The 15970-nt window shown below is 36.3% G+C and overlaps 1 protein-coding gene across 8 annotated transcripts in view; it reads right to left on the bottom strand.

The window, feature by feature from the left end:
* AXDND1 (axonemal dynein light chain domain containing 1) overlaps positions 1 to 15970 on the bottom strand; it is an 82674-nt gene that overhangs the window by 21764 nt on the left and 44940 nt on the right. For all 8 annotated transcript variants that reach the window (XM_059937363.1, XM_059937358.1, XM_059937371.1 and 5 more), the window contains 2 exons: positions 13730 to 13929; positions 12755 to 12851 (listed from right to left, as the gene is read on the bottom strand). In XM_059937363.1, the coding sequence (XP_059793346.1) occupies positions 12755 to 12851; positions 13730 to 13929 (297 nt within the window). The remainder of the gene's footprint in view (positions 1 to 12754; positions 12852 to 13729; positions 13930 to 15970) is intronic.

Here is a 15970-nt window from a genome sequence, read left to right as displayed (position 1 = left end):
CAAGATAGATAGATAGATAAATAAACAAACAAACAAACAAATAAATTGTTTAAAAACTGTCTAAAAATGGTCCACATCAAAAAAAAAAAAAAAAAGAATCCATCATCCCCAGGTCCCCCCAAAAGGTCAGGAAAGCTGAGATCCCTGAATTTACCTGCTGCAACACTGAAAGAGGCAACTCCCCAGCACCACTCTTCAAAGTCATACTCCTGCTGGAGGGCCAAATCCTGAAACTGGCAGTAGTATCTTGGGCAACATAAAGGAGGTTACTGTAGCCCAAGGTGGATGGCAGGGTCTTGATAGATTACACAGGGCAGAGACGGGAAAGAATGGCATGGAGAGAGTCAATTGCAGCCAGAAGTCAGTTTGGAGGGCACCAGATAGAAGTCTTCTCATTTCCCTCACGGTAGGTATTTCTTTGGCATTGAGAAGGGATTTTTCCTTCCCACATGTTCTCAGCACTATCAGGTGCTGGTCAATGTGTGTCTTTTACCAGTCTTGGCCTGCTGAAGTTATCTCAGAAACCCTTCCAGGTAGTCTGCTGTTTGCTCAGATTATGACCAAACTTCAGGGCATCAGTGACTCTAAATCTAGACACCTGGCACATTATAGATGATCGACCTAAAGCACTTGAAAAAAGACATCTATCCAGCTTATTGGGGACTAAGTTTCTTCTAGGTTTTCAGCAGCTGGTTTGGCTGTAGCAGACCCAGTGTACTCTCACTGGATGCCAGGACTATTTGACGTAGTGCTTCTAAACCTCAAATGAAAACAAGCAATCCTCATTCCCAAGTGAAGCAGCTGGTATGCACTGAGATCAACTTCTTTCAGAAATAGGCACAGGGGTAAGGATCCCAAGAACTGAGTCCTCTTGGAAAACGATCTCCAGCATTTAACTGTAGCACAGCTGTGTGAGGTCAGATTGAATATGCCAGAATCAGGTGGGAGCTAAATAGGGTCATTAGTTACTGGACTGCCTTGATAGTCTTAGGGAACTAGATAATCTCCAGGACTTCATGAGGAAGTAATTTATCTAGGTGGTTATTATGGAAGAGTGGAGTAAGAACCATCAGTAAGAGTGATCAAGCTCCAAAGGATGCTTACTTAAGAGGTCTTCCACTCCAGAGCCCGGTCCAGCATCATGCAACTCTCATTTATCAGAAAGGAGCCCAAGAAATATTAGGTTGTGGGAAACCATCACTAATGTCACTCAAATATCAGTCCAGTATGTTCACAAGCTGTTCTCCTTCAGGTGCTGGAATGTAGTTGGGGTGTGACACAAGCCACACAGCATGTGGGATACAGATAAGGCCATACAAGTCCCAGAGTCTGATGTCATAAGGATTCACATACCACACAGGTTGTTCAGGAGACCAGGGGAAGACAGTAGTCAGGATGGGGATGACTTTGAAATGAAGATAGCCCTAATGAAAGTGGAACTAACCATTAATTTTTTTTTAAATAAAGAGTACTGAGGCACTCCCAGGGCAGGTGTGTGGCCTGTTGAGCCATAAAATAGTTTGATGTACCCTTGAAAGGCCTCAGGCTTAAAGAGAGGACATATTCATTTGGTAGGAAAAAAGGCCTGAGAATGGGACCAATTAGAGTGTTACTTCTGCTGCAAGAGCAGATCCTCAGCCTCCTCTGATAACACTTCCCCAGTTTATTAATCTGAAATTGCTAGCAAAGGGTTAGTAAATGGGAAACAGCTTAATAGAAGACCTAATTAGCCTGGTGGAAAGTGTAGGTTTCTCAGAGATGGTCAGGTCATGGACCTCCGGTCAGGGCCTGGGGTGGAGCAGGCAATGAATGGCCCACTGCACAAAGCTCTCACAAAATCTCCTAATATGGGTGGTTTTTTTTTTTTTTTTTTGGCCATGCCCGCAGCTTATAGGATCTTAGTTTCCTGACCAGGGACCGGAACTGGGGCCCCGGTGGTAAGAATACTGAGTCCTAACCACTGGACGGCCAGGGAATTCCCTGGATGGCTTTATATAAGTCCCCAAGATCCCCTTAGGAAGCATCCCTCACAATAATGTCCCCCTGTGTTGCTATAGCTTTAACTTCAATGGGGAGATACACCTCAAAGCACCCTGAATCCTCATTCTAAAACTGTCCTTATCTGAAAACATGGTCTCACCACATACAGATCTATCCCCATTCAAGTAAATGAGGACTAAGGTGTATTATGGAACAGGCCAGTGAGTCCCCATTACCATCTATGGCAGATCCAGTCTACCAAAACCAGGATATCCACCACATCTGGGGTGGGTAGCAGCAGGCCTGAGAAGATGGGAGCACATTTTCAGATGCACAGTAAGGGCTACAAGCTCCAATAGACTGTTCAGTTCAGAGGCACAGCAGTCTGCTATAAACAATACCTCTGAGGTCTTCCCAGAAACAAAACTAAAACTGAGACATTTCAGTTCCTGGATGAGAAGTGAAATATACCTATAAGAACACATTTTCACATAGTAAAATATTCTTACTCCTCTGACATGTACCCTAGTTATTCATAGTGTTTTATTATTTTAATTTTCTACTGAATGGAATTGCTATTTTAAAATTTGGATTCAGCATCTATAGTTATGAAAGTTGATTTCTCTTATATTTATTGGGGCTATAAAAACTTTGCCAGCTATATGAAATAAACTGGGAAAACTTTCAGTCATTACCTATATTCTTAAACTGCTTATATAGCATGGGGATTACCTGCTCCTTGAAAGTCTGAACTCACTTATCTATGGAGTCCAGGCAAAATTTTGAGGCATTTTGTCTGTTTTTTACAAAGGCATCAATTTCTTCTCTGAAAATTGGCCAGTTTTTTCCTTCTAAAGTTAATGTTACTTTATATTTTCCTAGAAAAGTCTCCATCTCCTAGATACTTTAAAATTTATTAGTAAGATATTACACCTAAAAATTTTTTATAATCCACTTTTTAAAAAAGGTGAGATCTATCAAATATACAGAAGAATATAAAATACATATGTAGAATTTAATGATAACAGTCATTTAAGTATCATACAGGCCAAAGAATAGAAAATTGCCTGCATTCTATATACCAGTCCTGATACACCATAATATATTTATCCATTCCACTGTTTATGGGCAGGTCTCAAAATCATAAGCTCAGCTATACCTTATGAAACTAGAAAAAGAAGAGCAAATTAAACGCAAAGTAAGTAGAAAAAAAGGAAATAATAATGAGCAGAGTGGAAATTAAGGAAACAAAAAACTAGAGAAAAATTAGTGAAACAAAAAGCTGGGTTGTTGGGCTTCTCTGGTGGTGCAGTGGTTAAGAATCCACCTGCCAATGCAGGCAACACCGGTTTGAGCCCAGGTCCGGGAAGATCCAACATGCCGCGGAGCAACTAAACCCATGCACCACAAGTACTGAGCCTGCACTCTAGAGCCCACAAGCCACAACTACTGAGCCCGCATGCCACAGCTACTGAAGCCTGTGCACCTAGAGCCCGTGCTCCACAACAAGAGAAGCCACCACAATGAGAAGCCCGCGCACCACAACAAAGAGTAGCCCCCGCTCACTGCAACTAGAGAAAGCCCACGTGCAGCAATGAAGATGCAATGAAGCCAAAAAAAAAAAAAAGCTGGGTTGCTGAAATCAAGAAAATTGATAAATATTTTTATAGACTGATGAGGACAAAAATAGAAAAGACACAAGTATTCAATAATAGGAACAAAAGAGTGGATATTCTATAATTATTAAAAGGATAATGGGAGAATACTGTGAGCAACTCTATGTCAATAGATTAGACAAATTAGATGAAATTACAAATTCCTTACAAGACCATAGTTAATGAGGTCACTCAAGAACAGATAATAGAACTACAATCCTGCAGCCTGTGGAACAAAAACCACATTCACAGAAAGATAGACAAGATGAAAAGGCAGAGGGCTATGGGCTATGTACCAGATGAAGGAACAAGATAAAACCCCAGAAAAACAACTAAATGAAATGGAGATAAGCAATCTTCCAGAAAAAGAATTCAGAATAATGATAGTGAAGATGATCCAGGACCTCGGGAAAAAAATGGAGGCAAAGATAAAGAAGATGCAAGAAATGTTTAACAAAGATTTAGAAGAATTAAAGAACAAACAAATAGAGATGAACAATACAATAACTGAAACGAAAAATACACTAGAAGGAATCATTAGCAGAATAACTGAGGCAGAAAAATGGATAAGTGACCTGGAAGACAGAATGGTGGAATTCACTGATGTGGAACAGAATAAAGAAAAAAGAATGAAAAGAAATGAAGACAGCCTAAGAGACCTCTGGGACAACATTAAACACAACAACATTTGCATTATAGGGGTCCCAGAAGGAGAAGAGAGAGAGAAAGGACCCGAGAAAATACTTGAAGAGATTATAGTCAAAAACATCCCTAACATGGGAAAGGAAATAGCCACCCAAGTCCAGGAAGCGCAGAGGGTCCCATACAGGATAAACCCAAGGAGAAACACACCGAGACACATAGTAATCAAATTGGCAAAAATTAAAGACAAAGAAAAATTATTGAAAGCAGCAGGGGGAAAATGGCAAATAACATACAAGGGCACTCCCATAAGGTTAACAGCTGATTTCTCAGCAGAAACTCTACAAGCCAGAAGGGAGTGGCATGATATACTTAAGGTGATGAAAGGGAAGAACCTACAACCAAGATTACTCTACCCGGCAAGGATCTCATTCAGATTTGATGGAGAAATCAAAAGCTTTACAGACAAGCAAAAGCTAAGAGAATTCAGCACCACCAAACCAGCTCTACAACAAATGCTAAAGGAACTTCTCTAAGTGGGAAACACAAGAAAAGGACCTACAAAAACAAACCCAAAACAATTAAGAAAATGGTCATAGGAACATACATATTGATAATTACCTTAAATGTGAATGGATTAAATGCTCCAACCAAAAGACACAGGCTTGCTGAATGGATACAAAAACAAGACCCATATATATGCTGTCTACAAGAGACCCACTTCAGACCTAGGGATACATACAGACTGAGGGGAGGGGACAGAAAAAGATATTCCATGCAAATGGAAATCAAAAGAAAGCTGGAGTAGTAATACTCATATTAGATAAAATAGACTTTAAAATAAAGAATGTTACAAGAGACAAGGAAGGACACTATGTGATGATCAAGGGATCAATCCAAGAAGAAGATATAACAATTATAAATATATATGCACCCAACATAGGAGCACCTCAATACATAAGGCAACTGTTAAGAGCTCTAAAAGAGGAAATCGACAGTAACACAATAATAGTGGGGCACTTTAACACCTCACTTACACCAATGGACAGATCATCCAAACAGAAAATTAATAAGGAAACACAAGCTTTAAATGACACAATAGACCAGATAGATTTAATTGATATTTATAGGACCTTCCATCCAAAAACAGCAGATTACACTTTCTTCTCAAGTGTGCACGGAACATTCTCCAGGATAGATCACATCTTGGGTCACAAATCAAGCCTCAGTAAATTTAAGAAAACTGAAATCATATCTAGCATCTTTTCTGACCAAAACACTATGAAATTAGAAATCAATTACAGGGAAAAAACCGTAAAAAACACAAACACATGGAGGCTAAACAATGCATTACTAAATAACCAAGAGATCACTGAAGAAATCAAAGAGGAAATCAAAAAATACCTAGAGACAAATGACAATGAAAACACGACAATCCAAAACCTTTGGGGTGCAGCAAAAGCAGTTCTAAGAGGGAAGTTTATAGCTATACAAGCCTACCTCAGGAAACAAGAAAAATCTCAAATAAACAATCTAACGTTACACCTAAAGGAAATAGAGAAAGAAGAACAAACAAAACCCAAAGTTAGCAGAAGGAAAGAAATCATAAAGATCAGAGCAGAAATAAATGAAATAGAAACAAAGAAAACAGTAGCAAAGATCAATAAAACTAAAAGCTGGTTCTTTGAGAAGATAAACAAAATTGACAAACCATTAGCCAGACTCATCAAGAAAAAGAGGGAGAGGACTCAAATCAATAAAATTAGAAATGAAAAAGGAGAAGTTACAACAGACACCGCAGAAATACAAAGCATCCTAAGAGACTACTACAAGCAACTCTATGCCAATAAAATGGACAACCTGGAAGAAATGGACAAATTCTTGGAAAGATATAACCTTCCAAGACTGAACCAGGAAGAAACAGAAAATATGAACAGACCAATCACAAGTAATGAAATTGAAACTGTGATTAAAAATCTCCCAACAGGGCTTCCCTGGTGGCGCAGTGGTTGAGAATCTGCCTGCCAATGCAGGGGACACAGGTTCGAGCCCTGGTCTGGGAAGATCCCACATGCCACGGAGCAGCTAGGCCCGTGAGCCACAACTACTGAGCCTGCGCGTCTGGAGCCTGTGCTCCGCAACAAGAGAGGCCGCGACAGTGAGAGGCCCGTGCACCATGATGAAGAGTGGCCCCCGCTCGCCGCAACTAGAGAAAGCCCTCGCACAGAAATGAAGACCCAACACAGCCAAAAATAAATAAATAAATAAATTTATTAAAAAAAAAAAAATCTCCCAACAAACAAAAGTCCAGGACCAGATGGCTTCACAGGTGAATTCTATCAAACATTTAGAGAAGAGCTAACACCCATCCTTCTCAAACTCTTCCAAAAAATTGCAGAGGAAGGAACACTCCCAAACTCATTCTACGAGGCCACCATCATCCTGATACCAAAACCAGACAAAGATACTACAAAAAAAGAAAATTACAGACCAATATCACTGATGAATATAGATGCAAAAATCCTCAACAAAATACTAGCAAACAGAATCCAACAACACATTAAAAGGATCATACACCATGATGAAGTGGGATTTTTCCCAGAGATGCAAGGATTCTTCAATGTATGCAAATCAATCAATGTGATACACCATAATAACAAATTGAAGAATAAAAACCATATGATCATCTCAATAGATGCAGAAAAAACTTCTGACAAAATTCAACACCCATTTATGATAAAAACTCTCCAGAAAGTGGGCAGAGAGGGAACCTACTTCAACATAATAAAGGCCATATATGACAAACCCACAGCAAACATCATTCTCAATGGTGAAAAACTGAAAGCTTTTCCTCTAAGATGAGGAACAAGACAAGGATGTCCACTCTCACCACTATTATTCAACATAGTTTTGGAAGTCCTAGCCATGGCAATCAGAGAAGAAAAAGAAATAAAAGGAATACAAATTGGAAAAGAAGAAGTAAAACTGTCACTGTTTGCAGATGACATGATACTATACATAGAGAATCCTAAAGATGCCACCAGAAAACTACTAGGGCTAATCAATGAATTTGGTAAAGTTGTAGGATACAAAATTAATGCACAGAAATCTCTTGCATTCCTAAACACTAATGATGAAAAATCTGAAAGAGAAGTTAAGGAAACACTCCCATTTACCACTGCAACAAAAAGAATAGAACACCTAGGAATAAACCTACCTAGGGAGACAAAAGACCTGTATGCAGAAAACTATAAGACACTGATGAAAGAAATTAAGATGATACCAACAGATGGAGAGATATACTACGTTCTTGGATTGGAAGAATCAATATTGTGAATATGACTATACTACCCAAAGCAATCTACAGATTCAATGCAATCCCTATCAAATTACCAATGGCATTTTAAACAGAACTAGAACAAAAAATCTTAAAATTTGTATGGAGACACAAAAGACCCCAAATAGCCAAAGCAGTCTTGAGGGAAAAAAACGGAGCTGGAGGAATCAGACTCCCTGACTTCAGACTGTACTGCAAAGCTACAGTAATCAAGACAATATGGTACTGGCACAAAAACAGAAACATAGATCAATGGAACAAGATAGAAAGCCCAGAGATAAACCCATGCACCTATGGTCAACTAATCTATGACAAAGGAGGCAAGGATATACAATGGAGAAAACACAGTCTCTTCAATAAGTGGTGCTGGGAAAACTGGACAGCTACATGTAAAAGAATGAAATTAGAACACTCCCTAACACCATACACAAAAATAAACTCAAAATGGATTAGAGACCTAAATGTAAGACCAGGCACTATAAAACTCTTAGAGGAAAACATAGGAAGAACACTCTTTGACATAAATCACAGCAAGATCTTTTTTGATCCACCTCCTAGAGTAATGGAAATAAAAATAAAAATAAACAAATGGGACCTAATGAAACTTAAAAGCTTTTGCACAGCAAAGGAAACCATAAACACGACGAAAAGACAGCCCTCAGAATGGGAAAAAATATTTGCAAATGAATCATCAGACAAAGGATTAATCTCCGAAATATATAAACAGCTCATGCAGCTCAATATTAAAAAAACAACCCAATGCAAAAATGGGCAGAAGACCTAAATAGACATTTCTCCAAAGAAGACATACAGACGGCCACGAAGCACATGAAAAGCTGCTCAACATCACTAATTATTAGAAAAATGCAAATCAAAACTACAGTGAGGTATCACCTCACACCAGTTAGAATGGGCATCATCAGAAAATCTACAAACAACAAATGCTGGAGAGGGTGTGGGGAAAAGGGAACCCTCCTGCACTGTTGCTGGGAATGTAAATTGATACAGCCACAATGGAGAACAGTATGGAAGTTCCTTAAAGAACTAAAAATAGAATTACCATATGACCCAGCAATCACACTACTGGGCATATACCCAGAGAAAACCATAATTTAAAAAGACACATGCACCCCAATATTCATTGCAGCACCATTTACAATAGCCAGGTCATGGAAGCAACCTAAATGCCCATCGACAGACGAATGGATAAAGAAGTTGTGGTACATATATACAATGGAATACTACTCAGCCATAAAAAGGAATGAAATTGAGTCATGTGTTGAGACGTGGATGGATGTAGAGACTGTCATACAGAGTGAAGTAAGTCAGAAAGAGAAAAACAAATATCGTATATTAATGCATGTATGTGGAACCTAGAAAAATGGTACAGATGAACCGGTTTGCAGGGCAGAAATTGAGACACGGATGTAGAGAACAAACATATGGACACCAAGGGGGGAAAACCATGGTGGGGTGGGAATGGTGGTGTGCTGAATTGGGCGATTGGGATTGACATGTATACACTGATACACTGATGTGTATAAAATTGATGACTAATAAGAACCTGCAGTATAAAAAAACAAAGAAACAAAAAAAACAACTAATACTAAACTTTCTTTGGGTATTTGTACGGAAATATGTTAATATAAATGTTTCAGACATTACATGAAATTTCTAAAAATCTTATATGTTCTGGTATAATGTTTAAGTCATAATTCTAGTTATTAGTTTAAAATGTATATCTCAGAAATAACTAAATTTCCTTGTCAATTGCATTATTATGAACTTTCATCAAATCTTTAACCGTGGTCATTTTTAAGTCTTTTGTCATTTACAGACAGTTCTGGGTGTACTCTGATGCTTTTGCAAAAATGTTCCTATAAAAGGGTTTCATCTTCAAGGAATTAATGGAAAAGACTCTGACAAGTACAGGTTTCTGGTAACTGACTATACTGCTGAACTGAATGAATAAGCATTTTCAGAACTCTAATGGAAAACTGATGAATTCATAATAGTGCTAACAAAAGATCAAGATGAAAAAAAAATTAATTACATGAGACTGAGTGAACTGATGAGGATGATTATAATTTTTGTGACTTTCTGTTTCAATAAAAAAAAAAATCCCACAAGGACTCAGAGGCAAAAAACATGCAAATCAATTTTCACTGCAAGGTAAAGGAGCTGTTACAGTGGAGGATTACTGGACTGAATGTCAATGTTATGACATAGTATGAGTGTGTTTCGTGTTTGGTAATTGCAATCATTGTTGCTTTTGTTGTGGTCATCCATGTACAATGCTTGGTGTCAGCTTCTTTATCTCTTGTAAAACTAAAATACAGTGTGTGTGTGTGAGTTGTGAAAAAAAAAACGGAAACTTTAAAGAAAAAAAAAAAGTCAATGATACAACCTTCATTGCAGCACTATTTACAATAGCCAAGACATGGAAGCAACCTAAATGTTCATCAACACAGGAATGGATAAAGAAGATGTGGTACATATGTACAATGGACTATTACTCGGCCATAAAAAAGAATAAAATAATGCCATTTGCAGGAACATGGATGGACCTAGAGAGTATTATACTAAGTGAAGTAAGTCAGACAGAGAAAGACAAATATCATATGATATCACTCATTCTAGAATCTGATTTTTAAAAAATGATACAAATGAACTTATTTACAAAACAGAAACAGTCTTACAGATATCAAAAACAAACTTATGGTTACCAAAGGGGAAATTTGGGGGGAAGGATAAATCAGGAGCTTGGGATGAACATACACAAACTACTTTATACCAGATAGATAACCAACAAGGACATGCTATATAGCACTGGGAACTCTACTCAATATTCTGTGATAACCTATAAGAAAAAAGAATCTAAAAGAGAATGAATACATGTATATGTATAACTGAATCACTTTGCTGTACACCTGAAACTCAGACAACATTGTAAATCAACTATACTCCAAAAAAATTAAAATGTTTTAAAAATCAATGGTAATTCTGTGTCAGCAAAGAATAATCAGAAATTGAAATTACAGAAGAATATAATTTGTAACAGTACCAAAATATGAAATACATAGGGACAAATCTTACAAAAGATATGTAAGACCTGTACACTGAAACTACAAAATTTTGTTGAAAGAAATAAAGAAGGACTTAAGTAAATGAAGAAATATACCATGTTCGCAGACCCAAAGACTCAATACTGTTAAGATGTCAATTCTCCACAAATTGATCAATAGATAAAATGTAATCATAATAAAAATCCCAATAGGCTTTTTTGGAAAAATTGATAAGCTAATTCTAAAAACTTTAAATATGGAAAGCAAAGGACCTAGAATAGCCTGGTCAAACTTGACAAAGAAAAAATTTGGAGGATTTACATTACCTAATCTCAAAACTTATTTTAAAACTACAGTAATCAAGACAGTTTGATAATGGTGACAATGTTGACACAAAGATCAACAGAACATAACAGAATGTCCAGAATAATATGCACATGTATACGGTCAATAGATTTTCAACAAAGATGAAAAGACATCTTAATAGAGAAAGGATAGTCTTTTCAACAAACGGTGCTAAAACAATTGGATATCCAAATGCTAAAAACTGAACTTCAACCTATACCTGGCACCAGATAAGAAAAAAAATGGGTCACTCAAAATGGGTCATAGATCTGAATATACAAAACCTAAAACTGTAATACTTCTAGGAGAAAATCTTCATGATGTTACTATACAAAATTTTTCTTAGATACAACATCAAAAGCAAGACCCATAAAAGAAAAAAAATGATAGATTGAACTTCATCACAGTTAAGAAGTTCCCCTCTTTGAAAGACATTAAGAGAAGAAAAGGCAAGTCACAGACTGAGAGAAAATATTTCTAAATCACATATCTGATAAAGGACTTGTATCAAGAATATATAAAGAACTCTCAAATTCAATAATAAGAAAACAAGCAAACCAATAATAAATGGCCAAAGATTTGAGCAGACATTCCACCTTTTTTTCCATAAATAGTTAATTTTATTTCACTTGTAATGGTTTAAATATCTCAATTATCCACTACCCAAATTATAAAACAATTGCATTTTTTTAGCATTTTTCCCAGTTTTATTGAGATACTATTGATGTATAACATTGTGTAAGTTTAAGATGTACAGCATAATGATTTGATATATGTACATATTGCAAAATGATTACCACAACAAATTCAGTTAACATCCATTACCTCACATAGTTACAATTTTTTTTCTTGTGATGAGAACTTTTAAGATCTACCCTCTTAGCAACTTCCAAATATAACTTTCCCCACAGGAGATGTAATGACAAATAAGCCCATGAAAAGATGTTTAACATCATTGATCATGAAGGAAATGCAAATTAAAACCACAATGGCATACCACTACCCACTTATTGGAATGTCTAAATTGAAATCACTGACCATATCAAGTGTTGATGAGGATGTGAAGCAACTGGAACTCTCATACACTGCTGGCAGGAATGTAAAATGGTTTAACCACTTTGGAAGACAGTTTGAGTTTCTTAAGAAGCTAAACATACATGCCATATGACTTAGCCATTCCATTTCTAGACACTTATTTAAGACAAATGAAAGGAATGCATATGTACAAGGATAAGCATTGAAGCTTTGCTTGTAATAATAAAAAAATGGAAACAATTCAAACGTTCATCAACAGAGAATGGTTGATAAATAAACTGTGTACCTCTGTAGAATGAAATACTGCTCAGCACTAAAAAGCATGAACTTTTGATAAAAGCAACAATATGTGTGATTCTCAAAATAATTATGCTTAGTCAAAGAAGTCAAATAAAGTATACATTCCATATGATTCCATTTATAAAATGAAAACTAATCTTTGGTGTTAGAAAGTGGATCAGACATTGTCTCGGGACAGGAGGAGGCTGCAAGGAGAGATTAAAAAGGGGTACAAGGAAACTTTGAGTTTGTTGGATATGTACCTTTTTTAATCATAGTGATTTTACAGGTGTATGTACATTTTAGAAATTATCAAATTGCACATTTAAATACGTGCAGTTTGTTGTAAATCAATTAAACCTAAAAAGTCTACTTAAAACAACAAAACAGAAGTAAGGGGAATACAGAGTTATTACCTTCATCTTATCCAGTTCATTAAGTTCCTTAGTAGGATTTTTTTCTAAGTGACCTGCTTTACTCGGAGCCATAGCTGTTACCATCTCTTTGCAACAACTGGAAAAAAAAAAAAAAGAGCACACATACAGAGCATGACCTTTTTATTGTTGGTTCCTCTCCTAAGTCCAGATACAGTAGAAGTTTACCATAATAATTAAGCTACTGACTGACCAGAGAATAATTTGTTTCTTGCTCAGTTTCTCACTCTTGTCCTCTTCCTCCCCTCCCTTCCTGTCACTCTTGACCACTGGTAACACTGAATGGAAATGAAGAGGAAACTGGATAGATTGTAAAAGCTACTTCCCGAATTTGAAGTAATCATAGTGACAGTATGCTTCCTAGTTAATGAATTACAATTTTTATAGACATCTTCTTTATTTGACAGGAATCTTCTAGCTTTCCAGATATAAGGCATTTTTTTACTTTTTTGTTTTTTTAAGAGATGTTTTGGTTGGTGTTTAGTGATATATATAAAAGTATACCTTCAGCTTTGCATGGAATTACACAGGCAAATTATACCTACTCCCCCACAGTAGGTGCAAAAATGCAAGATGCAACTTATTTATGCAAGTAAGTGATTTGTTTTGTTTTGTTTTTTTTACTAATTCTCACTCCCACATACATATACACTTCCCATCCTGCCTATGCTAACATTGTTTTCAAAGGAATTCTAAAGCCATTAAGAAAACACCAAAATCTCATATTCCAACATGGCAGTGTTGAAGCTAGTTTAAAAACCGAACTAGCATTTCTTTCAAGGTTTTAAAACAATCTTTTATTGCTGCTACTTAACTACCCTCCTTTCCTCTGCTTTTTTTTTTTCCTTAATTTTTATTAGAGTATAGTTGATTTACAATGTTGCATTAGTTTCTCCTCTGTTTTATGTCGCAGTTAATCTTCAAAAGGGAAGTAATAAAATAACCAGATAGTTTCACCTGCTCAAATAGATGGAATATTGGGACAACTTTTTTGCCAGGGCAATCGCATCTAGCTCCAACTTGGCAATTCCTAGGTCACGTTTTTCAGCACTTTCCTCCTCCAACTTTATGAGAGTATCTGGATCAGGAAAGTCAGGTACCATTAAAATCAGCAAATTTACCATCCATTGAATCATGGGTATATGCAATCCATCCATCTGTTTAAAAAAATGATTATAATACAAATGACCCATTTAAAATAAATCAAACAGTAAAAACCATATAAAAACAGAACTGATCATACCTGTGTCCAATTTTCAACAACACTATTATTCTTAATGAAATCAAATCATCACTACTCAACTACTGTAACCTTACTTTCTTTTGCTCACTACACTACATTAAACTACCCTCTTCTTTAGCTTGGTCAAGCATTTTAACCAGTTAAGGCCACAGTTAAGTTCCCACCAGTGTGCACCAAGGCATTCCAGGGCTTCACAGTGAGCTCTCAAGGATGCCATGGGATTTAAAATTCTTGAGGGAGATAATAATGATATGTGACACCTGTCAGACATAGCATGAATTTGACATGATTCAGTTTCCACCTTAGATACACTGTATCACTTTTGATGACACCATATCTTTGAAGGCTGGTTTTATTGGTGGTTGTGTGATTAAAAACAATTACTGTGTGAAAGTCAAGGTGGGACAGGAAGTGAGGATGGCAACGTCCAATCTGATTTCAAGGTTAGAGAGGTTTTACAGTACAAAAGCATATACATTCCATTAGTAAGTAACTTTGATTAAATGAGAATAAAATAAAAGGATTTTTTAAGTGGAGGTGGGGAGATGAGTGAAATAGGTGAGGAAGATTAAGAAGTAAAAACTTCCAGTCATGAAATAAATAAGTCATGGGGATGTAATGTGTAGCATAGAGAATATAGTCAATAATACTGTAATACTTTGTATGGTGACAAATGGTAACTGAATTTATCATGGTGATCATTTTGTAATATATAAAAATATCGAATCACTATGTTGTACACCTGAAACTAATATTTTAAGTCAATATACCTCAATTAAAGATTAATTAATTAATAAAAGGGTTTTTTCTTTCAATGAAGTTAAACTGAGACACATTAAATTTTACAAAATATCTTTGGGCAAACAACAATTCCAATCAGGCAGTGCCAAACCCAAAATATGGTTAGAGGCACTCTGTAGGTGGGAGCTAGGACAGAGATCTCTACAGAGAAGACACTAAGCAAAGCAAAGCAATTATTTAATTGGCTGTAATTTCAATGTTTGCCTTATTTAGGAAAATTTAGTTATCTGGCTGTTATGAGAGTTGTTCTTGAGTTTCATTTTTTCATATTCGAGAAGATCTAGTGGACGGTTTAGAATTAGTTCTTGAGTTCCATTTTCTTGGATTCGAGTGCATCGACTCTGGCTTTGGTGCATCAACTCTGGCTTTGGTTTGTTTACACAGGCTACTAAAAACACTAAAGCTACAGTCCAATGGTCTCCTTGTTTAACTATTTTAACATGTATTATAATATTTTTCCAAAAGTTATACTAATATTTAGGACAAATATTTAGTAAGCTGTTTGAACCTACCTATGTAATAATAAATTGGACTGTGTGGTAATTTTTTGGCTTAGGAGTGTGAAAATACTGGGGTACCTTAGGCACAGAGAACAGAGAAAGTTTGGGAACCTTCGCAAATGGCGTTTGCTGAGGCTGGGTCCCAGAAATAAGATGCAAAAAACTTTATGAAATGCAAACGTCAACCATTCTCTTCAATGCCCTATGTAGTCTACTCCCTTTCTCTGGTGAGTTCCTAAGTGTTCTTCTTGGCTTAAATATAATCTACTTTGAGAAGACTTTTTAACTTTCACTGGACTTAATTTGCTCCTTATCCTATGTTGTTATAGTACTTTGTACATATCTCTATTATAATTGTTGGCATATCTGTCACCTCATTTAGTCTGTGAGTCTTTTTAAGGCATGGACCATCATTTTATCCCTCAATACTACACACAGTACTTAGCAGGGAGTAAGTGCTTAATAAATGTTTGTTAAATTAATGAATAAAAATGAAGCTTGGTCGTCTATCCTTGTACTAAAACCCAAACTTCCTGCCTCAAAAGAAAAGGCCATAAACGACCTAAAGCAATCTTTTTTTTTTTTTTAATAAATTTATTTTATTTATTTATTTTTGGCTGTGTTGGGTCTTCATTGCTGTGCACGGGCTTTCTC

Source organism: Balaenoptera ricei, chromosome 1 (assembly GCF_028023285.1).
Source record: "Balaenoptera ricei isolate mBalRic1 chromosome 1, mBalRic1.hap2, whole genome shotgun sequence".
Taxonomy (NCBI): Eukaryota; Metazoa; Chordata; class Mammalia; order Artiodactyla; family Balaenopteridae; genus Balaenoptera; species Balaenoptera ricei.
The sequence above is the reverse complement of the archived record's forward strand: the minus strand, read 5'-3'. Positions and strand labels throughout refer to the sequence as shown.